At 44.4% G+C, this 24,018-nt stretch overlaps 1 protein-coding gene across 2 annotated transcripts in view; it reads right to left on the reverse strand.

The window, feature by feature from the left end:
* Window positions 1–24,018, reverse strand: part of SOBP (sine oculis binding protein homolog) — a 162,280-nt gene that overhangs the window by 10,948 nt on the left and 127,314 nt on the right. For both annotated transcript variants that reach the window (XM_019443017.2, XM_019443016.2), the window contains one exon: window positions 7,275–9,221. In XM_019443017.2, coding sequence (XP_019298562.2) covers window positions 7,278–9,221 — 1,944 coding nt within the window. In that variant the 3' untranslated portion in view covers window positions 7,275–7,277. The remainder of the gene's footprint in view (window positions 1–7,274; window positions 9,222–24,018) is intronic.

Here is a 24,018-nt window from a genome sequence, read left to right on the forward strand (position 1 = left end):
AAGATCATGTTACAGTCTGAATTTCCAAAACAAGAGTTGAAGGATGAAATATAGGGTTTCCTTTTCTCTCACCAAATGCAGCTTAGCCACTTTGCTTCTAGATAATTTGTTAGTGTAGGTTGGCTCAAATTTAAGACAGTAACATTTTAGAAACACTTCGAGAACTAAGCCAGCTGCAAGGCGGATATCATTACAAATTGAGACACATGTTGTATGGGAATACCATTCATTTTCAATACCAAAAACATGCCTGGGGAAAGAAGTCATGCAAATGAGAGAGAGATATACTTTTTAATTGCATTTTGGGGATGTTAGGTCAATGGTTCATATCAAATAAGTCCACACACTGTGTCTCTCCCTCCTGTTCCTTAAATGCTATCAGTCGCATTCTTACCTCCCTTTTTACCCGAAAGAAAACACAGCTTGCTGTCAAAGAAAGACAACACACCAGAGGTTCAGTGACGAGACATCCAGCTGCACAGCCAAAGAGCGGGGTGCAATGAGGCTGGGGAGCGCTGGGCAGCTTTGATTTGTCACAGTCCGGATCCTGCAGCTACACAGAAAAGCAGTTCCCTTCTCCCTACTCAGAGAAGGCATTTGGGCAACTTGGTAAAACTGCATATGCACCAGGAGTGAGGAGTTAAAAGATAAGGGAGGCAACTTGACTGGTTTCCAACCTAAGAATGTGTAGTGCGCTCAGGAGCTGTTCTAAAGCATGAGAGACTGACTCCAAGTTTTTGTTGTTGGTGCAGCTTTTGTTCCAGTTGTTTTCACTAGAATCTTTTAAATAGCCCCTGAAATAATGTGTGTGTGTGTGTGTGTGTGTGTGTGTGTATGCATGCCTGCGTGTGTGTGTTCTCCCTCCTTGCTGATAGCCTCCTATTCTCAATCCAGACCCCACCCCACTTTTTTGTCAGGCAGAACGCTGTGCAAATCCACAATCCAGAGAAGAGCTCTACACTGTTAACATTTAGAGCCGGCATCTGAGATGTCATTGACCCCTTTTCCGTGAGAACGGGACCCTGTTTAATGATGCCAGCATCAAACCATTTATCTTTTAAGGCTAACTTGTTTGTCTGGAATGGATTCCTCTTATGCTTTTGAGGCATCGAAAACCAAAAGTTTACACAAGCAGAATGCATTGCCTTAACAAGCATTCACATAGGAAGTGTTACCCATTTAAAGCAGCAACTGAAAAATTCAAGATAATTCTGTGCAGGACAGAGGAAAGGAAAATAGAAAGACTATCTCTGCCTTCACTACATGAGGTAAGTGTCCCGTGCTGTAGTGTATTTTGGTTCTTAAACACCTCTGCCCCTCCTCACTCCTTGTCAGCACGGAGGTAGGTGTAAATGATTGAACCATGATGCCCAGGCAGCCACTCAGGCTGGCAAGGGGATTACTCCCTGGAAATCAGACAGGGAGTTTATTTCCAGTGCCCTTCTGAGGAATGGCCTGTTAATAGCTGATCGAATGCTTTCCCCTCTCCAAGCACACTCTTTCCAGGTAGAGAAGCATGCTAGGGAGCTAGAGAGAATGGGTAGCACTTTCAGAGACAGCTACATTAATGTCTTGGTGTTTACTGAGCCATCCACTTCCCGGGTGCTAGCCATTCTGCTCCCTTGGCCTCCAAAGCAGAGTAGAAGGTTTCCCACGGAAGGACAGTGTCTCCTTATACAGTATAAACTTCAAAAGTCCAGCGGCTGGGGAAGCATCCAGCTTGTGTCTTTTCCTGCACTCACAGGATATGATAACTTGAAGAAGGGTCTGTAACCTTTTGCATTTTGTCACTGATCCATCTCATGGAGGCAGGAGCTACGTTATGTATCTGCAACAGTGGTTCTGTAATATTAGGTCCACAGCAAAAACTGCTACAAATAATTCTGCTTTAAGGAAAACTTTACCATGAAATAAGCTTCCTTAGAGTGACAAGAAGAATTCCACTCAGTTATGGTGTCGTGATAATATATGATAACCCTTCAGAGATATAGCACATACTTTTTCTGAAGCCAAAACCTACAGAGCTCTCCTCCCAAGAAAATGCCTCAGTGCACAGACACATAAAACTTCCCCTGAAATTCCAGGGGGAATGGCTGAAGGCCATCCATGGACTATGGACTAGTCCGTGGAGCAGGAGACTAGCTTTAGGGAGCTACCACAACAACCAGAGGCCTGGGAGCAAGGCCAGGACCAGCACTGCACCTACATGCCCCTGAGACTGAGTTCTTTAAACTTTGCACACTAAGCACTCTCCCACCTCACCCCTGTCCCAGCCCTGCTGAAGATGGAGGGTTATGGCTACATCTGAAAGAAGTAAATACCCGGCCATACATGTCATTTCCTATTCCATCTTAATCTGATTGAAATAACATCTAAAAGCCAGATGCTTGCACATTAAAACCCTCCTCCCACCCTTTTGTCGAAAGGGTTAAAATAGAACCAGCAGCACTGAATGAGATTGTTTAAGGCCAATCTTGACCCTGTTCATTCCGGAAAACTCTCCTCTACGAAAGTCTGAAAAGATCACGGAGAGTTCCAGAAGTCCTCCCCATTAACATATGTGCATGATGCGGACCTGGCAGTTTCTCTCTGGCTCTTTGAATTACCCCTACCTAGAACTGGACAGCCATCTGGATCCCGACAGACAGATGAAACTTGAACATCAGTGACTATGTGGCCAATTCACACTTCCCATAAGCAAGTACTGGGACATTAAAAATCTCAACTCTGGCATAGGATCCGAGCACATCCCATTTGGATTGATTTCCTCTCCTCGCTTTCAGGTGTTCTTCTTTTCCTTGCTTTCATAGGAGACACCCACAGTAATATTTCCAAGGTATGGACCTGACTTCCCAGGCAGCCTACTCTCAGGTTTCTTGGCTGGAAAAACTAAACTGGCAAAAAATTACATGTCACCTCCACCCTCTTGACTTTTTTAATGAGGTCAGCACCCCTCTCCCCACTTTGGAAGAGTCCTTCCTGGGACTGTGTCTTCACATCCAGACCGGCAAGTAAACTCCAAGAGGCCACAACTATGGCTGCCTCCTCTAGGTCTCCTGGAGAAAACAAAACGTGGAAGGGGCCTGTGCTGCTGAGGCTGAGTGAGCACTGTGGAATTGGGGCCTGGGAAAACAGCCCCAGATTTTCCTTCTCATTTTAGAAACACAGAAGAAATCTGGAAGCCACCAAGGTGGGAAGCTGTATGGACTCGTTGCTCCTGGGGAATGGAAAAAGTGAGGGCGAAAAGGTTACTCATGGTCCACATTTTTTCCATTGATTATTTTACTTAGAATATGTCATTTCCCTGGAAAATCGAGGAGGGGGGATATTTTCTTTTGAGTATCTTCAAACATTTGCAAATGGTTACTCTGAACTCCCCAATGTACCATAAACAAGTGTAAACTGTAGAAATTCAGAAAATGTACAAATACAAACAGCTATCCCCCAAGCTCCAAGGCAAAGACAAAGAAGGGAGTATTCCATTTACAAATGGAATTCTTTGTGGATAGAATAGTTTGGAAAATGTTTATTCATTGTTTTTCTTATTATTTGGGGGGATGTATTTTTTCAGTCTACAGAAGCTGCAGCACTGGCATTTGGAGCCTTGAAAGCTAAAGATTAAAGTGAGATGACAGCCTTTCAAAATCTTCGACCAAAACTTAATTAGTTCTGCCTCTAAGACAATATCTGCCCAATGAAATAATTTGTAATTCATATCAACAGAGAAAAATGCATAAAGTCAAGTAACCAGGAACAGAATCACTTCAAAATGGAAACAAAACAAAACAAAACAAAAAACCCAAAAAGCACCAAACCTGTTATTTGCCAAGAACTAGCAAATACGATGGCTTCTTTAAAAAAACAAAAGACAAAAAACAAAAAACAAAAAACAAAACTAGCTGCCTGGATTATTGATTTCAAGATACAGTCCACTTCAAATCTGTTTAAGATGATAAACAAATAAACCGACCAGTAATAGAGTATGAGAATGGCAGGCACAGTGAAAAAAATATGAAGAGCACTGACAAGTGACCCACAGGCTTTCCAAGAGAAATAATATATGCGTCACCAACAAGCATACGGAGAAATCACTCAGCCATACCTCATCCCCCACATCTCAGTCCCATTTAATGCTTTCCACTTTGGCTTTAACTCGTCACCAACAGCGTTCACTGTCATGGCACAAAAGCCATGCCGTCCTTTATTTAACGGATGCATTTCCAATTTCCACAACCATATGAATGGGCTGGGTTTCTGAAGGCATAGAAGAAAAACAGCACCACATGTGCACAGAAAATCAGGAAGGGTCAGAGGATGTGAGTGAATTACGGTAGCTTGAGACCGTACTGTGAGGAGACATGCAACTCCAGAGGGCAAGAGGAAATAAGATTTAGTGAAGGAGAGGCAGTTCTTCCCCCATCTTAAATCACTTGCCTCGTCACCCCTGCTGTAGCTGGCAAAGCCCAAGTGTCTCTGACTTTAAAGAAAAGCTGTAATTTCTTGGGGGGAGCCACCATAAAAAGAACTCTCCAATCTCTAGGGGCTATTGGCAATTTTGTCACTGCATCTTCTGAAATTGGCTAAAGCCAGGTTAATATTTTTAGTAACGACTCTGGTCCACATACAAGACCCTAGCCTGATTCTTTATTCAGAAATATATATCATCCAAACAGCTATCATATAGTTCATGCTTTTATGTTCTTCTGGTCCCATGCTACTCATGGACCTGTGGCACTATTCTTGACCTGGTCACTTCTCACTCCAGGAAGGGTAGCAAAATGTGCTCACCCTTCTGTTCCTCCTTTAATGTCATTTGAATGAGTGATATTAGAATATATTTAAAATTACAATTCCCAAGCTTTCTGGCTTTCTAAAGGCCATAACTTCTGTGTCCCACACCTTCCCATTACTCATTGCTTTGTCAACCAGATTAAACTACTCTGGTGGAGAAATCAGGGGCATTTTCAGTTGAGGTGACTATGAAGAAGGCTGAGCCCATCTGTTTTTGGACAGCAGAACTTGTAGATGTAAAATCAAGAAATGATGGTGAACTGATTCTTAGTGTTCTGCTCCTGCTGGCAAAGCCATTAATGGAAAAGGAAACCTCAAACTATGATGACTGAGAAACGCTTCTTGCACCACCTAGCACGCCCCCCCTAGCTCTGGCTCTATGCTTCCCAAACAAACCTCTGGCTGTCAGGTAGGTGCCCGCATAAATGTGCCAACTTAGAGACAATGGTCTGGACATGCCACATCAATTGTTCTGGTCCACATTTCTATTTCCCCCTGTGGAGTAACGGGCTGTTAGTCTAGGTTTGTTGGTTGTTGCTGTAAAAACTAGTATTAAACACTGTCAAAAAAAAAAAAAAAGAATTGAACACTTTCTGAACACTTAAGTAGTAAGTACACTTGGTTTTTGTCTAGGAACTTTGCCCAAGACAACTAAGGAGAATAAAAGAATTTCATTGAGGTGCCTGGGTGGCTCAGTCGGTTAAGCATCAGACTCTTGATTTTGGCTCAGGTCATGATATCATAGCTCAGTTCGTGAGTTCAAGCCCTGCTCTGGACTCCCCGCTGACATTGTGGAGCCTGCTTGGGATTCTCTCTCCCTCTCTCTCTCTCTCTCTGCTCTTCCCCCACTCACGTTCTCGCTCATGCACACACACTCTCCCTCTCTCTCGAAAGAAAGAAACTTAAACAGAATTTTGTCAAGTAGGGTCATCAAGGGACCAATTAGCCTATTCTTTTACAGTGGTTAAAGAAAGCGGAGCTCTGGAATCAGCCTGGATTTGCATCTCGACTGCTTACTAACTCGGTCGTCTTGGTGAAGCTACTTAATTTCTGTCTCAGTTTCCTCATCAGTAAACGGTAGACAGTAATGATTACCATACAGATCCAGATCCAAATAAACACCACTGAAAAACACTTAGAAGAGGGCCGACACATACAACCATGAGCAACTGTTCTTCCTATAAGGTCCACCTCTACCCAGGCTTCCTTCCTCCCTGGGTTTACATTGCCACCAAACTGTCCCTGTCTTGGGAGCAGACACTGTTTCATGTTCACCTTTGTATCTTCCCAGTTCCTGGAAGGAGCTGCACACCAATTAGGGCTCAGCAAGTGTTCATTTCTCTTCTTTTCTCTCCACAAACAGTTGGTAAACCTCAACTGAACAGTAGTCCATTTGCTGCCCTCTGGGATAGCAGGCCTGGGTCTGGCAGGCGAGTTCACACCGGTTCCTCCACTTGCTAGCTCTAACTTGGATGACAGCTCCATGCCTTATGTTCCTTCGTGGTAAAGTACAGATGATGCCTATTCTGCCAGGTGGTGGAAAGATCAAAAGAGGCCACATCTGGCTCTAGTGGGCAAGCCACACATGCTAGCTCCTCTTCCCCTTACTGAGACTCTGGACTCATTATCGGTAGTTCATTTGGCATTAAGCACGATTCCCTCCATGAGGTCAGATAGGTGTACTTGCAGCCACTTCAGCAGTGTGGCCCTTTCTCCTGTCAAAGCCTCCCACCGCCTGCAGGGGTGAGCAGCCCATCAGCTGAGCCACTGAGCCCAAGCAAGGAGAGAATGCCAAGCTGGTCAACAATGCTAGAGGCCTGCCCTGGGGGAAGCTGGTTGATGACAACATGAAGGAAGAGACTCCCTGGACAGGAGCTGTGGGCCACTGCTTCAGCACTCTGCCGGGCAAATGGGGCTTAGCGGCCTGGGTTCAGCTGGCATAAGCAGGGAAGAAGGTTAGTTTTTGGTCTCATCTTGCAGATGCAATCCATGGTTTTTGAGAAAATTTGGGGGGTTGAGACATTCTGTCAATAAGACCTCCCAGCCACCGGAAGTGGCCCAGCTCACCGTTTACCACAGCTCTGTAACCTCATGACTGAACTTTTAAGGGTCCCAAGTAATCTCTCTCCTTCCTCCCCACATCCCCCTCTTCCTCAACGGGGTGAATTACAGAGATGAGCATAGGAACAAAAGTTTGGTTAAGTAGACAGTGTTTCAAGTCAGATTCAAGCCTGGGCTTCACCATTAAATAAGTGACCTTGGGCATGGCATCTACATGCTGTGACTCAGCTTCCTCAGCTCTAAAGTGGGCATGATGTTGGATCAAAAATGATGACAGTGTGTGACCACATTAGGTGTGCTGTAAAGCATGTACGGTAAAATTACGTTTATCGGTACAACTCCCTCACGCCTCTGCCTTGCAAGAAGAAATAAGGAGAAGTGCACTGGCTCGTGTGCAGGAGAGCCCCGGTGTTCATACAAACCTTTTACTTATTCTGATTTCTAATTCGGAGGCACCTCCTTTTGAGCGGAGGCTCCAGGTCCTCCGGCCCGGTGCTGAGCATGGGCGAGGAGATGATGCACGGCGCCATGGCAGTCTTCTCCGCGGGTTTTGGCACAGGCTGGATCACGCAGCCCGTCTTGGGCAGCATCCGCAGAGCATACGCGTGGTCCTCGTCCGCGGGGTTATTAAGGTTCGGGTCTGACTTGTCGCCCCCCGCCAGGGCCTCCTCCCCCATCAGCTTTTTGGCCGCCTCCCCGTCCAGGTGACAGTTGGAAGCACAGTTGTTCTCCTTGACCGACTCCAGCTCGCTCACCGCCGGCTCCTCGGGCGACAGCAGCTTCTTGGGGGGCGCGGGCGGCGGCGGCGGCGGCGGCGGCTGCTCCGGGGGCGGCTCCGCGCTCTTGGCGCCCTCGGCGGCGCTGCGCGTGCCGTTTACGATGACGTTGCAGGCCGCGGCGGCCTCGGGGCCCGCGGGGGCGCCCGGGCCCGGGTCGCCGGCGGCGGGCGGGCTGCAGTGGCCGTCCCTGCAGCCGCCGCAGTTCCTGCGCTCCGCGGCGCCCGGCTCGCGCTCCGCCTTGACGTGCGCGTGCAGCGCGCGGTGGATCACGTTGTGCAGCCGGGCCCGGTGGCCCACGGTCAGGTCGATGACGCCGTCCTGCGGGCCCTGCAGCACGCCGGGGAAGCCGAGCTGGCCGCCCGCGCCCGGGGGGCTGCTGGCGCGCCGCGTCAGGTCCACCACCTCGCTCCGGCCGTGCTCCGCGGGCGCGGGCGCCAGGCTCAGGGCTTGGCCGGAGCAGCCGGGAGGCGAGTCCGCAGACTTGGACGAGCCCTGCTTGGAGTCCCTGGGGGACAGGGAGTGTCCGCCTGGCTTGCCGCCCGCCGTTGAGGAGTCGCCAGGGGCGCTCGGAATGAAGTTCTCCCCGTTGCTGGAGAATCCGTTGGGGGGCTTGGAATCATTGACGTGAGGGATGGGAATCGGGATGGGGATGGGCACGGGCAGGGGCACGATCACGGGGTATGGCACGAGCAAGGTGGGGGGCGGCACCAGCGGGGCGAGCGACGGCAGCCCGAAATTCATCATCTGGGGCACGGGCATCGGGCCATTTGGCATCATGCTCACCGGAGGAAATGGGAGACTGGGCAAGGGCGCGCCCGGGGGCGGCGGGGGCAGCAGGCCTGGAGGGTTCCCAGGCATGGTCGGGGTGCTTGGGGGATGGATGTGGGGCGACAGCATGGGCCGGTGCATGGGACTGGACGTGGGGCCCAGGTTTCTGGGGCCGCCGGGCGGGGGCCCGATGCCGGGGAGCATGGGGTTGGACAGAGGGCTGTTGGGGTTGGAGGCGTGATGCGGCGGCCCGCGAATAAAGGGCGGGCGGATCTGCTGCATGATCTGCTGTTCCATGAAGATGGGCAGCGGCACCGGGCCGCGATTGGTCATCACCATGGGAGGGCTGCGAGGCGGGACACCGAGGGGAGGCCCGATGCTAGCAGGTGGCTGGACGGAGACCGGAGGGATGTTTGGAGTCTCGCTGATGGGCATGGACTTGGGCACTGGCGTGGGGATTTTAGTGACAGAGCAGTTGGCAGTGTCAGATGGAGAAACGGTGGTGGACGACGATGGGCCAGGGCCCTGGCTTTGGCCAGCTGCAGCCACCGGGGAGGGGGCCTTCCTCCGAGCATCTGTTAGAGGGATATTCCAAGAGTCTGGAGTGAGCAGCTGCACCCCCGTGCCTTCTGCTTTATTTTCCATGGGAGGGTGTAATGTGCTGCACAGCCCAGCTGGAAGATTGGCCTGTGTCTCTTTGTAGAAAATGTCCATTTTGTATTGATTGAGACATTTTGCACTGCAGAACTGAAGCCTTCTTTCCCCGTCCCCAAAATCCAGGTATTCTTTTGTGTGTCTTATGTGCTTACACCAGTCACATACCTACAACACAGTAATAAAAAGGAAAAAAAAAAAGATAAGCAATTTCCTCTAGTAGAGAGTGTTTCATGGCTCACATAAAGGTTCTTTCAAACTTCATCACAATTTTTTTGAACAGGCTGAAGTGTTTCTTTCTGAAAGGTGAAATTCTTAAATGTTTGTGAAATGATTTCTCCTTGGAAGGCAGAATTGCTTTTTAAATAGGAGCTCTTCAGAATAGCAATTATCACCATCTTCTATTAAAAACAGTAACAACAACACCCCAAAACTGTGTTGTGTCCTTTAAGCTCAACTTAAAGGTGGATCTGACAAAAAGGAATACCTACACCTGCCCACGTATTTGCACCTGTCAAAGAGGCTCGTGGTAAATGTAAATGTAACTAGTTGTTGAGAAAAGGATTCTCCAGGAAGTTCGGTGGCCTTTGAAATATAGCCCCATAAAATTCTCCTCACACAAAGTCACTTTACACTATTGACTGTGTTCAATAATGCAGTTGGAAAGGTTGTGCTGTGTTAACCAATAACACAAAGCGCTGAACATCATTATGTCTGGCTTCCAAAGGGAAACTTGGAATTAGTCATGAAGTCTGTGTGAGGTTTAGCTATTCCCAACCTGTGATGTTGCAGCAAGCTAGAATTATTTTTTGAGCTGTTTGCCCACTCTCTCTCAGTAGTCAGAATTTTTGGTGACATTTCTTGGCAGGCAGTCTTATTTAACAACTTTTCAAACACCAGAGAACGTTTTCCAAAAGTTGTTATGGCTTCTCTGCCCCCCCCCCATCCCCCGCCTTCAAATCGACTCCTGGCAAAAGCAAGATATCACCAAATTTATTTTAAAGTTGGGCTGCAGAACTAATTAAAGGCTGAGAGCTTTTCCCAATTGGAAATCACTAGACATCAAAGTTCAAAAAATAGTCATTCTCGGCTTCAGAACCCATTACTTTGGAGAAATTATTGTGATTTCATTAACACATTAATTTTGCAACACCATCAGCTCTCACAGATGGTGAAGACATGATCTACAATTCAAATATGACTCTTGTTTGCACAAATGTCTTTCCTTCATATGGCATTTTAAACAAGAATTAATATGAGTAATCTTGCCATAGCTATAAACAGATAAACAGATGTCAAAATTTTCAGTAGTTCTTTCAGTGCCTTACTTTTTTGACTGAAAATTACACACGCAATTTTTTTCTTTTCTTTTTCTTTCCTCTTTCTAGCGCTCTCTCTCTCTCTCTCTTTTTTTTTTTTTTTTTGTCATTTCCTTCGCACTCAATCCATACAGCAGCAGAGAGAGAACTCTGAAATGCAGTGCAATGGTGAGTTCGTTGAATTCAAGGCTCTCCTCTATAGAGCATTGGTTCCAATGTTGCTGTAAATGGAACCTTGTTTTTGTCGAGGAGGGTGTCTGTTCTGTTGTTGGTGCATGTTTTTTTTTTAAACTATGGTAAACTGATAGCATTAAAAGATGATAACTTTTAATAACGATTGGTCACATCAACAATGCAAAAACAACATATGCTGGGCATTTGATTACTCATCTCATTTAACTCTCAGCTTTCCTTGACTGTAAACAGTGGTGGCATGCTAGGGTGTGACTGTGGGTATACACACTTGTGGCAGATATGGGTCTCTATGTGTAAATCCACTCTTTCCTTCTCACTTTTTTTTTTCCACTGATATTTGCAGGTAATATACTGGAAGGTGTGAGACTGAATAACAGATAGTTACTGGTACACATTCGTTTTTTTGTGTAGTCTCATATCAAATTACCCTCTCAAAATACTTATTGCAAGAAAAACAATTTCAATGCTAAGATACTTCTGTGTTTCACTACCGTGTTTTCAGGTTTCTCTAGGATTATAGAAATTTTCTTTTTTAAATCATAGTTGAGATGTCTAGTTTACAAGTAAGTGCAGAATTGCCTCTCATAAAAGAAACACACAAGATCCATCAGACTCTCAAAATTCTTATCTAGATAAAGGTTAAGTAAACTAGTAGTTAAACCTTGAAGCAAGGAAGCTATTATTTTTAAAACGTGATCATTTTAATAAAGTTAATATATAATGATGTGACATTTAAGTTCCTGTATGAAATAAAGCCACCTGATTCTGCTTCAATATTAGGCCTAGATGTAAATTAATAAGCTTGAAGTAAAGGATCAAACATAGCTTCTTTAATCATGCACTGAAAAATATTATCAATGAATTAAACCAATTAAAATAATATGCCAAATTTTCTGGCATATTTCTTTTGGATCTTACTTTTTAACCATAAGGGGAAAGAGTTTTCTGAAATCCTTAATTGGTTTTTAAATTGCCAGAATGAATTATTTGCCTCCAGAGGATTCCTCTGTTTCCTCAAGCTTAATAAATATTTTCAAGTGGAGTCAAAAAAATAATCTAAATATAACTTAAATGTTCTCCCTTCCTTCACTTCTTTCACTTTTAATAATTCATTGATGAATAAGGAATGATCATAGATCTATCCCAATTATCAAATCGGAATTCTTCACCACATTTTATCTATTTCTACATAAAAAGAATTTCAGACATCAAAGTTGGAAGCAAAATTCTCTTGCATGAAACTTTCCAGTTAAAGCTAAGGCCTAATGTTTACCTCATTTTCTGCAATGCTGTAAAGTGTTTAGGTAATGTAAGTGACAGTATATGATGGTCTCATTTGGGGTAATGTGAGTGTGAATGTGTGTGTGTATATCCTTGCCTCATTATATTTCAATTCAGAACACTGACTTAAAAATACAGAAAAGCAATCTTTCTGATGAAACAAAAAATTATTAGAGAAAAAACTTGTCACTTAAGAAATAATGAATCAAGTCTGTCTTATAGGACACATCATTTAAGATGAGGTCAATGAATTTATGGTACAAATGGCTATATCATGTGAGGCAATAAAACGCAGTACCATAATTCACTCTACATCTACCTAATGACTCACTTCTGGTAATTAAAGATTTCATCATAGGAGCCTGGCTGATTACTTAAGATGTGATAGTTAGGTGAAAATATATACCATAGATGTTTCTCTTTAATAAGATAACATTTGCATATCCATGAAATACACGGCATGTGTCCCATAAACTATGGTTTTCTGAATCATGTGGTATGGGATAGTCTTCCTTTCTTTTTCCACAGGCAGCTTTCATTTTTTTTTTTTTTTTTTTTTTTTTTACTTTTTGAGGCATTAGTTTTTCCTTATTATGCCAAGAAGTACCAAAATTCCTTCAGATAGTTTAAAAGATAAAGATTAAGAAGTACAGAGCTCAACTCACTGGGCTCTGGAATGATTTCCCCCTAATTCCACCCCGGCTTTGTTTCTGTTGGAATCTGGCCTCTTTGGTTCCACTTCTCTTCCTAACAGGTCCCAGATTGGACAGAGCTGAAGCTGAAGCTGTTTAACGATGGCAATCTGGGGACTGAACAATCAGCTAATGCAATGCCATTGAGCAAGACAGCTGAAATGCTTCGTATCACAAATACATAATGTATCACCAGGAAGACAAAAAGATCACAAAGGAGATAAACAAACGCGTATTCCATTCAAGCCTATAACAGCAGTCCTCAAAAAGATTAAATTTACCTTCCTGGGATGTGTCCAATTCTAAACAACAGAATGAACATTTCCTTTAGTCCATTTAGAGTATTTATATTTTGGTGGCTGACTGCCAGGGTAGTACTTATAAGCTCAGTGGCCTGATGGATTCACTCCTTTCCTGTGAAATAACTGTGTGGCAACCTACACCGCTAAACTACTCAAAAGACACTGCCTCAGCAGAAATATCACTTGCTCTTGATATAAGAAGACTGAAAGGCAGGACTTCTGGTTCCTATAACTCTTTCCATCTTGTATTTCCCCTGGAAAGAAAGAAAGCTATTCATGTTGGCAACTGAGCCTTTATTTTTATATAAACGTCCAAAGTCAAAGCCAAAGTATGCCATGAGGTTACCCACATGGGCATAATATATACATTCTGCTGGGCTTAAGAGAAGATTCGGGTGACTGGGAAGGGGGTCAGGGTTCCTAATTAACACATTAATCAGCTGTCGACTGTGGGAGTGAAGTTCATCCTTTAATGGAACCCACTGCTGCTTTCTGAGCGGTAATCTGGCATGAGGCAATATTTAATTAAGAAACCCTTTTGCTGAAATCTTTCTTATCTGGGCAAAGACATTTGCAGCAACGGAACAATAAAAAGATATTAGCAATCCCTTGAATGGCATCAACAATTTGAAAAACAAAACAAAATCTTCATGCGTGCCTGACTTTCCATATATATAGCACCCAGGTTAACAGCTCAGAAGTTATAGCTCCTTAAACAAAATTGTAGCCTGCCCTACAAGGCAGATTCTCTAGGTCTTGGCCTGTTAAATGTGGCACTGATCTTGCAGTCCAGATTAGCTCAAAAAAAATCATGAGCTCATCCAAGAGACATGCAAAGGAGGACAGACAGACAAGGGTTGGGGGTCTGCCCTACCTGTAGTCACCTCACAGCATGAGTTGAGGGCCTCAAACTGACCCCACCCGGAAACGTGCTTCCAGTCTGACCCTGTGGTCCCATGGTCACAGCATCAACTGTTTTGGGGGGTTAGACGCTGCCTCCATCAGGACCCTAATTCAGTGTGGCAAGGGATGCTATGGAAATCACATCGGATTTGGAATAAGAAGATATGGGTTTGAGTCTGGGCTCTATTATTTACTAGCACTAAAATTTATGAAAATCTCAGCTTCAGTTTTTTCCTCTGTGAAATGGAGCTAACAGTAGTAACAAGCAATGCTTGTGTGCCAGGCAGATCACTAAGTTTGCCGCACAGTGCATGTTTTCAGTCCCTAGCCCGCCTCCCTCATGGTTGCTGATGTCCCAGGAACATCCCATATGTTTAAGTTCATTTTAACTTAATGGGAGGATGTTTCTATGACAATGTTAGCAGGGAATGGGAAATTTGCATCCACAGCTTTCCTATGAGCCTGAGTGTCTTTGAGATAGAATGGAGTATGTTTCTCTCCGGGCAAATGCATGCTGCACCTCACAGACCCCCCCTCCCCCCTGCTCCATCCTGCTTCCTAGGAGACTGTCCCAGGATAACAGAGGGGTTGTCTGCAGTGACAAGGAACCAAGCAACAGTTCTATGCATGTCCCAACTGCCCACCATCCTGAGAAGACCCTAGTCAACTCCTGCCGAGCCCTCTTCTTTTTCCAAAGCCAGTCATTCTCTCATTCAGGAAAAAGCTTGACAAAGCAGCATGGCTGCTTGGAAATGAGTGTTCAAATCATTAAAAGGAATAATTCCTCTTCGGCTCAACTGCTGTTTGAATAGTGGAAGCCAAAAAACGTGCTATTCATGTTTTATTAAAAAACAGAGCAAATGAGCGATCTGCTTGACTCATTACATGGAAGGGCCAGAAGCCACAGTATCATGGGCCTTTCAGACAGGATGACCCAAGCCCTGAATGGGAGAATACATGTGAGGACAAGCCCCCATGGTGGGGAGGGGTGTACCAAAACCTGATTTGGGGACCAAACCCACGATTCCAACTTTCCTTGCAAAGTTGGATTAGAGTGTGAAGGAAAGAAAAAGATGACCTAGCCACAGACCTGTAAAGCCATCTAGAATTCAGGAGAAGGATTTAGAACCAGCAAGGGCTATTTTTTTTTTTTAAAGCAAATTCATGGAGAAGTTCATTTTCAAAATAAACTTTCTGCAGGTTTAGATTTCAACATGATGATGTTTGCTACATAATTCTTTTTGTTTATGGATCTTATTCAGTTTTTTTGTTTGCCTTGTCGTTTGGTCTCTCTCTCCCCTCTCCCCTCTCTTTTCTCTAATAGGATCTGGAGCTCAAGGAGAGGCCAACGAGCATCTTTGTTAAAAGTGAACATCTCACTAGAAAACTGCCCTGTAGGGACTTTATACCATGATTCAAGTTCTTCTTACATGTTTTAGGCTGGATTTCAGAAGTCTTGGCCCAGGTCACCAGGGCAGATGTGTTATGAGCTCTGTCAAGCATAGAAGAGATGGGGCTTGGTTTTCAGGATCTCGATGAGCGTTGACAAATGGCTCATTACTGACCCAAGTCTGTTTCTACAGCCAAAGCAAGAGATGGAATCCTGGCCTGTACTCAGTGACCGTGGTCTTCCTCACAGCCAAACACAGGATTCAGCAGAAGGTGATTTTTCCCTTTGGTCTGACGCATTAGGTTGCCTAAGAGCATTAGCGTATCATCGCAAAACTCTCTGCTTCATTTACACTGGACAAATGCAACTTACATCTTCCTAACACAAGTCATCCGGATGGAAACTAAAAAATTCAAACATTGGAAAATCTGGTCTACCTGGTGCCAAATGTCTGCCTCTCTGTTTTCCAGTTACTTGGCCCTGAGAGAACACAGAAATAGCCCAAGAGATCTCAGAGCAATGAAATTTAGCCCTGAAAAGAATCTCAGAGACCAGGCAGTCCACTTCTCCAACCTCCAGCTCCTGGTGGGGCCAAGCACCTAATCCCTCTGAGCCTCAGGTGCTCAGCTGTGAAAACGAGATCATCAATAGTGACAGCGCTCCCCAAGAAACACGTGAGGAAGAATGAACCAGCCCACTCTCTGGCTGCTTCTCGAAGGTTCATAGCTGTTTCTAGTGACCTCTCGTCCGTTTAGCAGCGAGGTACTGATTGCTTGGAACCTGTCAGACACCTGGCTAAGGGCTTTCTTTGCAATGCCTCATTCAATCTCATTCAATGCCTCATTGCAATGTCTCATTTTAACAGTCTCTTGCACATTTCTTGGCTCCCTGGGTTACAAACCGAACCAGCTCCTACCCGTGGATGCTCAGGACTGCCCCCACTTAAGACCCTGGTATCCACCTCTGACCAGTCCTCAGATCTCTCCAGGATACCCCATCAAAAATTATAACTTTTATTACAGTGCCTACTGGAAGCAGGTGTCATAATTTGATGTCTTAATAATATACTAACGGCAATAGCTAGCATTATTTAAGCACTAGTAGCCATGCTAAGCCTGTTACAAGGGTTACCTCACTTAATCTCCAAAAGTCCCTTATCATATAGATAACTGGGTTTAGGTAGATTAAATAACTTGCCAAAGATTATCTGTGCAGATAATAGATGGCAGATCCAGATTCTAACTTGGATCTGTCCGCTTCAAAGACAGTACTGCCGCCACTATGTCAGGGATGTTTGCACTTGCCTTTAAAACTACAGGATTAAGATGGTTGCCTAATGTTTGATAATAATTTCATTTTGAAATTCCAGAATTTCACAGTCCACTCAACCTAACTCCCTCAGCAAGCTTGGGTTCCATTCTACACATACAGAGACAGTCTTCCAGGTGGGACTCAGACTTCTTGTGACAGGGAGAAACAACCAGATCTATCCATACAGCCAAAGAATGATTCACATCATAATGATCTTTCTCCTTTGCGCTGATTTTTCTGGTGGCCTTCTAAAGATGATTGCAGTGTAAGTGCAGAGCCCCTATGCAGCCTATTTTAAGGCAGCCTGGTCTCTTGTTGGACAGTTTTGACTATCAGAAAGCTTAACCACTTCACGTCCCTGTCACTTCACCCAGTGGTAGCGATTCTGTCCACCAGAATCCCCTAACAAAGGCCAACTCCCCTTCTTAATCTCAGCCTTTCAAATACTTAAAAAGAGCCATCATATTTACCCCAGATTGTTATTTTTAAACATCCTCAGTTCCTGTGCCCATTCTCCAGGGAACACGTTCCCAGAGCCCTCCTGTCTATCCTCCTGTGCCTTTTACCCAGGCATATACTTCACCTTAGTAATGTCCCTCTTAAAGAGTAGATAGAGCCCAGAATAGAATGCAGCCACCTGACTGGCACAGAACCCAGGGAACTCTCTTCTCCCTCTTACAGAACACTATACCTCCTCTAATACCACCCAAGAATTGCACGTGCTTTTTTAGCAGTCATATCCCACTGGAAGTTCTTTGCTTTTTAAAAACAAACATTTATTGAATAACTGTTATGTACCAGGCTTGAAGCTTTCACTTATCTCCTTTAATTCTGACAACAAACTTATAAAGAAGCTCTGGGTTTTTTTTCCCATTTTACTTGAAAATGAGAAAACAAAGGTTCAAAGAGACAATGGGGTTTCCCTAAGCTTTCACAGCCTCCAAAGAGTGGAGCCAGGATCCAGATCCAGAACTTCCAACCCATCCTCTTCCACTCTGCCACACAGCTTGCTTCATTCTGAGTTTCTGGTCAACCAAAACCTTTTTCTCCTAAGTGCTCATCAATCATTTGTTTAATGATATATTCAAGGACTTTTGAGGGTAAGCCATCAAGCCTACTGGGTCTAGAGTTTCAGAAATCAGAAACTCTTTCCCAATTTTGAAAATTTGGTCAACATTTGTCCTCTGTCTTTTTAAAACATCTCCCATTTATCATGATAGAATGAAGATTATACAAAGGTAGATATGAAATCATCTACAAATTTCCTCATAGAGGCTGGGAGACCTAAATTTGTTTAGCATAGCAGGTGCCCACAATGTGGGATTCATAGCCTTCTTTATGGTATCTGTCCTACCCAGTCTGGATAACATTTTCTTTATGGAGACAGTGGAAATAAACCAAATAAAAGTTGCCCACCTCTGCCTTCTCCCTCTCTTTTGTTAATTATTAACCATTTGCTCTACACACTGATCTATCCAGTTTTACTTATTGTTCCTTTCAGGAGCATAGCCCTAAGAGCTCCCTTTATTATCTTGGGCAGTTCCCCATGGAACTCCTCATGCACCCTAGCCTTCCTGACACAGAATTCTTTTTTAGAATTTCCCAACCCCCTTCCCCCATGTTGCTCTTCCACCCCTAATACTATGCTGAGCCTCTGACTGTGGGACTAAATCCAACTTTCCTTAGAACTTGAATAAAATCTGCTTTTCTAAATTCTAGGGAACGTAGCTGGTCATATCCAGCATTCTCTCCCTCTCCATCGCACAATCCAAGATAGTTGGGTTACTTCCCCTCTCCATCCACATACTAAACAGCTTTCCTCTATCTCTATCAAAATGCTGGTCAAAGTAAGATTCTCTTTACTGTTTCTCTATCTTCTCAGAACTATCAACAAGGCATGGGAAGAAAAATAAATTATTCTGTTTTTAAGAGAATGACATTCTTAGCATATATCTAGGTAAGCTGTCCCATTTCTTGCTTCTTTGCTAACTAATCTGTCTTTAATGTCTGCTTCATATTTCATACTCAATACCCCAAGTTAATTCTTTTGATGCTTCTTTTTATTTTCCTAAAATTCCCATCTTACATTTCCTCTGAAGTGCATGGATTGCCATACAAGGATATATTTTCCCAAATTTTATCCACCAATCAGATATGGGAAAGGGGGATATGTTGTTTTACATTTTAGGTTTCCATGTTAGCTCTAGTCTAGGCAAACCAAATAAACCAAAACAAAACAAACACGCTCCAAAACTGCAGTGGTATCTCTGAGATTATTTTTATCTTTTTGTGCCCACAATCCAGGGTAACTTGGTCCTTCCCACTCTCTGCCTTGATAGAGATATGTCAGAAGCCATTTGTTTGTTCTTGCTCATGGCTGTCATACCTGCTGCCTTTATTGTGTCCAGTTTTGCAGGTTTATTGGATAGTTTCTGCCTCTGTTCCCCACCTCAGAATTTAAGTTTTTCTTGATGAGAACCTTAAATCTCTGAATACATCCTTCCCAATCTTCAGTCAATGCCCCAGGCTTTTACTCTTCACTTGGGAAGCAGCATAGTTTGGTGAGGAAGGTGGTGAGCTAGGAATCAGAAGACCCATGTCCTGCCCACCCTATAACTTTGGGTCGTACTTCTGTGCCCATGGGCCTTCTGTCTAACTTCAAGTTCTGCTATGAGGATCAAAACAAATAGTGCAAATGGGAGTGCTCTGAAAAATATAAAGTGTCATATAAATACAAATATTTTGGTTTTATAATGATTATAAATGTACAAGAATAACATTTAACATGTAAAACAAAAAACAGAGCCAACTGGTCTACCTACACTCTACTCTTATTTATCTGTTATTCTTCTATTAAATCGCAGTTATGAAAAAACAGAGAAAATCCACTACTATGAATTTTCCTGTGATGTGTACTTCAAAGTAAAAAAGCACGCCATGAAAATAAAACCCAGAAACTGAAATCAACAAAACACTTGACCCCCAAATTCTCCACTGTGTTTCCAATGGCTTGTGGAGTGTCTGACAGCAACATAATTGCAATAATGAGGAGGTTTGCAGGCCAGGTTGTGGTCTTAAGCTCACTATGGATGTTTTAGCCCTAGGCTCAGCTTCAGGCCAGCACCAGTCGCCTGGGCCAGAGTTACCAATGGAATCCCTTATGCTTTAGTCACACACAAATGTGACATTTATGGCATCTGGTGCACAATGCTGCAAATTCAAAAGGCCTAGGATGCTGGGCTTACAAACTTGGGGAAAAGAAATAATTTAGGTTGTCTTGTCTTTTTAGTTAATTAAAACCTGTGAGAACACCCACTTGGTGGCAGTTGCTTAAGTATCTAAGCGGCACGGGTTGGACTGCTTCTGATTTTGGATCTACACGTAGGTTTGTTTGTCTCTGAAAAGCTTCCTGGATGTTTGTGGACTGCTGTTTTGCCTGGTTCTCTTCTGTCTTTGTTTAATGAATTTAGCCATTCTACCTTGCCAACCAACCACCTGGTTGAAAGCCAAAACTCTTCTAAAGCTAGATTCTCCACTGACCACCCTTCTTACAACCCCATTCTTATAAGCAAATCCTGGGTTAGCCAAACCCAGTCTTCCTATCCAGGTTTAACACCTGAGGTGCTAAATGGTATGAAGCAAGATAGCCTGGGACAAAGATATGTATTCATATATATTTAAACACATCCGTTGTAAGTCCTTTTCCCCAGTAAATTCAATTGGCTCAACAGACACTATCACAATACGACTCACAAGAAGTCTGTAAAGAGACAAGCAGCCAGATAATGTGCTTTATTTTGGAAATAAGTAAATTAAGACTAGCAACAATTCTATACCAATTGGCAGTGTTTGGGTAAAAAGCTCCTATCTCATAATCCCTGTATAACTAACTATATCATTCTTTGGTCCCTCTGAAGAGGGAAATGAATGGGGAGGAATAATTCCATTTGACTCCTAGTACAACTGGACTCTCAGTCCCTGGGTGAGGAGAAATGAGTCTGACAGAGCTACCTGATCCGAACAGTCTGTGCAATGGGCCTCAGATCTGGTAGGACACAAAGGAAAGGCATATTTGAAGGGAATCTAAATATGTGAGGTCAAGCCTCTCTTCTAGTACTTCATATCTCAGAGTGAAATAAAAGGCATTACTGGGTATATTCTGCTGCATCAAGGCACGCATGTGATACAGTCTAACATGTGCAGCAGTGGGGAAGAATAGGTAAGGAAAGAAAGAGGAGGAGGAAAAGAATTGTGGATCAACTAGCTTTGTATCAGAATGGATCCCACTGGATGCCAAGTGCCTTCTATGGCCATGGCCCTGCCGCTTCTCTGGCCACAGCTGACTGGCCCCCAGGATACCTCAAGACCTCAGTCTGGCTCTGCCTAACAGGGACAGAGTAATTCAACAAAGCAATTAGATTTTCTTCCTTGGGAGGCTGGGGATTAAGATAACTCCAAGAGAGTAAGTAGTGGCGGGGATAGTGCTGTGGGAATAAAGCCAGAGGAGCACCGAAGATAGACAGTAAGCAGAAACAAGGGGTGGCAGAGGTCACAAGGTGGAGTGGGGAAAAGAGGGCTGAAGTGGCAGGAGTAGAAGTCAAGTGCAGGGCAGGGCATTGCAAGTCCTTAAAGGGCAAGCAGGAAGCAATAATGCTTGTACCCAGGGGCAATAAGAGAGTCCAGTTGCCCACTTATTAGTAGTGCAGGACCATCTTTGTTGCCAGAACAACTGCCCACACTAATGAGGATAAGCAGCAGTGGCTATTACCGTCTAGCTTATTTCCTGGGGCTTCTTTATAGCAAGGCTCTATAATTTTCAGAAGACCAAGAATCTAACCCAGCTTTATATACTTTCTCTGATTTAATCCTTACTACAACTCCGTCGACTATCACCCTCTATTAAAAGATAAGGAAAATCTAGGAAAGGGTAATGACTTAAAAGCCCTTGTGTGATCCCATGATACTTCCTCCCTGTGATTAAGCAGCTTTTTGCAGCACATAAGTACTGTGTACCCTGCTATGGCTGTGGGCTGCCCAGGGAAGCAGGAAGTGGACAGCAGGCCATGCCTCTTACATATGCCTCTTTACACCAGCACTATTTCTGAGGGTCACCACAGGAAGGAAATGTGACTGTCACATCAAGGTCCTTGCCTGTTCCTAAGCCCATTGCAACTGCCCCCGTCTCATTGACCATTCTTACCCCAACTGTCTATTGCCTGAAGAGTATCCTGAAAAACTCTAGTCCCATCAATATCCTGCTCCTGAAAAAGGATTCCATGGCCAGGTGAGTTGGGGAAATGTGGCCTACCCTATGCTCCTTTTGGAGATTCTTAATACACATTGCCATATTTAAGCCTCTGAGAAGTTCTGCAGAAAAGAAACATGTTTATCTTCACTAATCCAGAGTTTCTTCAGCTTTGCAAAAATGGAACTCTTTTTTTTTTGCCTAGTAGAATCCTATAGAAAACCCTTTGGAAAATGCTACTTTAATGATTTGGCTGCATATAAGACAGAGCCCGGAAAGCTTACCATTAAAGCCTTGGTGGATCTAGGTCTGGGTCTTAGGGAACTTCCACTGCCCAGTGCACTGTCTTCCACATGCAACCATCGGTTGTTAACCAAATTGTAGGAGAAGTTAAAGGTGATTCCCATGCCCGTGCCTTTCTGCCTGTTAGCAGGCTCTTTCCTGTGAGAGTCAAGGTTATGCAGCCCCCCGTAGCCCTTTTCTCAGCCCTGCAGCCCCCCTCACCTCTCATCGGCTTCCTGTGCTCACCCAGGCCTAGACGCTATTACATTTCACCCTGTGGTTTCAGCTTCTTCAGTCACTACAAACTCAATTTCTGTCCTCTCAGCTCTAGTTACCCCACACAGCCCACAAGCCCAGCAGGATGTCATAAATACTGTTACCTGGCATGTGACCTTCCAAACCCTGAGGCTCCGCCCAAGAGTGCTTTTCTGCATTACAGATGAACTCATGAGCATCTCATGAGCAAGCCGCCACAACCGAGGGAGCAAACTCTTAAAACACAGTAAACGGCATGTCCATATTTTCACATTTTTACACAAAGGACAGTCTTATCTGTCATGCTGAATAAAAATATAAAATTAAGAGATACTACTTCAACCCATCTTGCTGGCACACTGATTTTGAAGTAAATTCAATTGGTCTGTGAGGATTTATTCTGCTCTGAGTCATATCAATCATTTTATCTCGTTCCTTCAGCCATTCTCTGCCATCGGCCTCCAGGCAAAAGCACCCTTATCAAGAGTGAGTGATAGAGGTGTCCTAAAGGGCCAGAAGAACTATGGTCTCCCAAGGAAAATGGGTGATCAACTATCCCTGGCCTAAATAAATTCTTCTAATCAGACACCCGCATCCTGTCACACATACTTCATGGCCTGATAAACCCAACAGTAGCATGGATGCCCTGATATCACAGTTTCTAACGGGTAACCCAACTCTCTCAAGTCCTACCAGCTGGAAGCAACTCGAATTCTTTTCTAAGTCCTCTTAACAATATACAGTCACTTCATCCATTGGACCAAAAAGGATCGTGACGATTATCTAATGAGAAAGCATACCGCTACCGAAGCCTGCATATCCATATTGCTAGAGACTTTAAGAGAACACAGGCTCAGCCCTGTGATAGTCACAAGAAGCCGTGGAGCGAGCAGGCTCACTGGCTAATTGAGCTTTTTGCTGAACACCAGTGAGACGTGAGACAGGAGTCTGGATTGGAATTCCATTATGAGTTGTTAATAATTAAACGTTACATGTTTGGAACCTCATTCTTCCGTATTACTTTTTAAATATTAATCTATTTACATCAGCTGGACTTCCTGCAGCTTGACACACAGTACATAGGAGTCACACTGAGACAGACAACTGCGTTTGTGGCTGAAAACATCTTTGCTGCATAGTGATAGTAAAGGCAACACTAGCCCAATTCTACACCGTAATTATCTCGCCTTTTAGAAGGTGGCTTCTTCCGTTTTTCAACACACTCACACTTTCCTCATCATTACAATGACTTTTTAAATGAGCGACAATCCAAACTAATCTTCTTTTGAGAGTTTTATAATGCCCCTCGAGATCTCTTGGGGGGAGGGGCCCTGCCCTCTTCAGAACCAGGGTTAGGAAATGGATACAGAAGGCAGGTGAGGGTTTCCTTGGTTATTACCCCACACTGTGCTGAAACTCCGGCATAAAAATTCAAAAACAGGAGCACACATAAAAACCTCATTAAGGGCTAACCTTGCTCCACCCAGTGCCCCGCTCCTACAGGGTCTCTCCCCAAGTGCCCAGCAGCCACTCTCCTTCTGGGTGAATGCTGCGGGGCCTTTGGCTCACGTCCTTCCCTCCTCCCATTTCATCATCCCCATCAGCAACTCCCCAGGGGCCCCTCTCTCTGCTGCTGGGGGTCTCTGACTCAGGCTTTGTTGCCTGTCCATCCTCTCCCGGCTCAAACACAGAACGTCCAGAGGATAGAGACGGGGCCGCCTCGAATGCCTGATTGCAATGGCGGACAGCCTCAATGGAACCAGGATTCTAAGCCAGGTAGGATGATCAAG

This window comes from Panthera pardus, unplaced genomic scaffold (assembly GCF_024362965.1).
Source record: "Panthera pardus isolate Hobbes unplaced genomic scaffold, ASM2436296v1 HiC_scaffold_17, whole genome shotgun sequence".
NCBI lineage: Eukaryota > Metazoa > Chordata > Mammalia > Carnivora > Felidae > Panthera > Panthera pardus.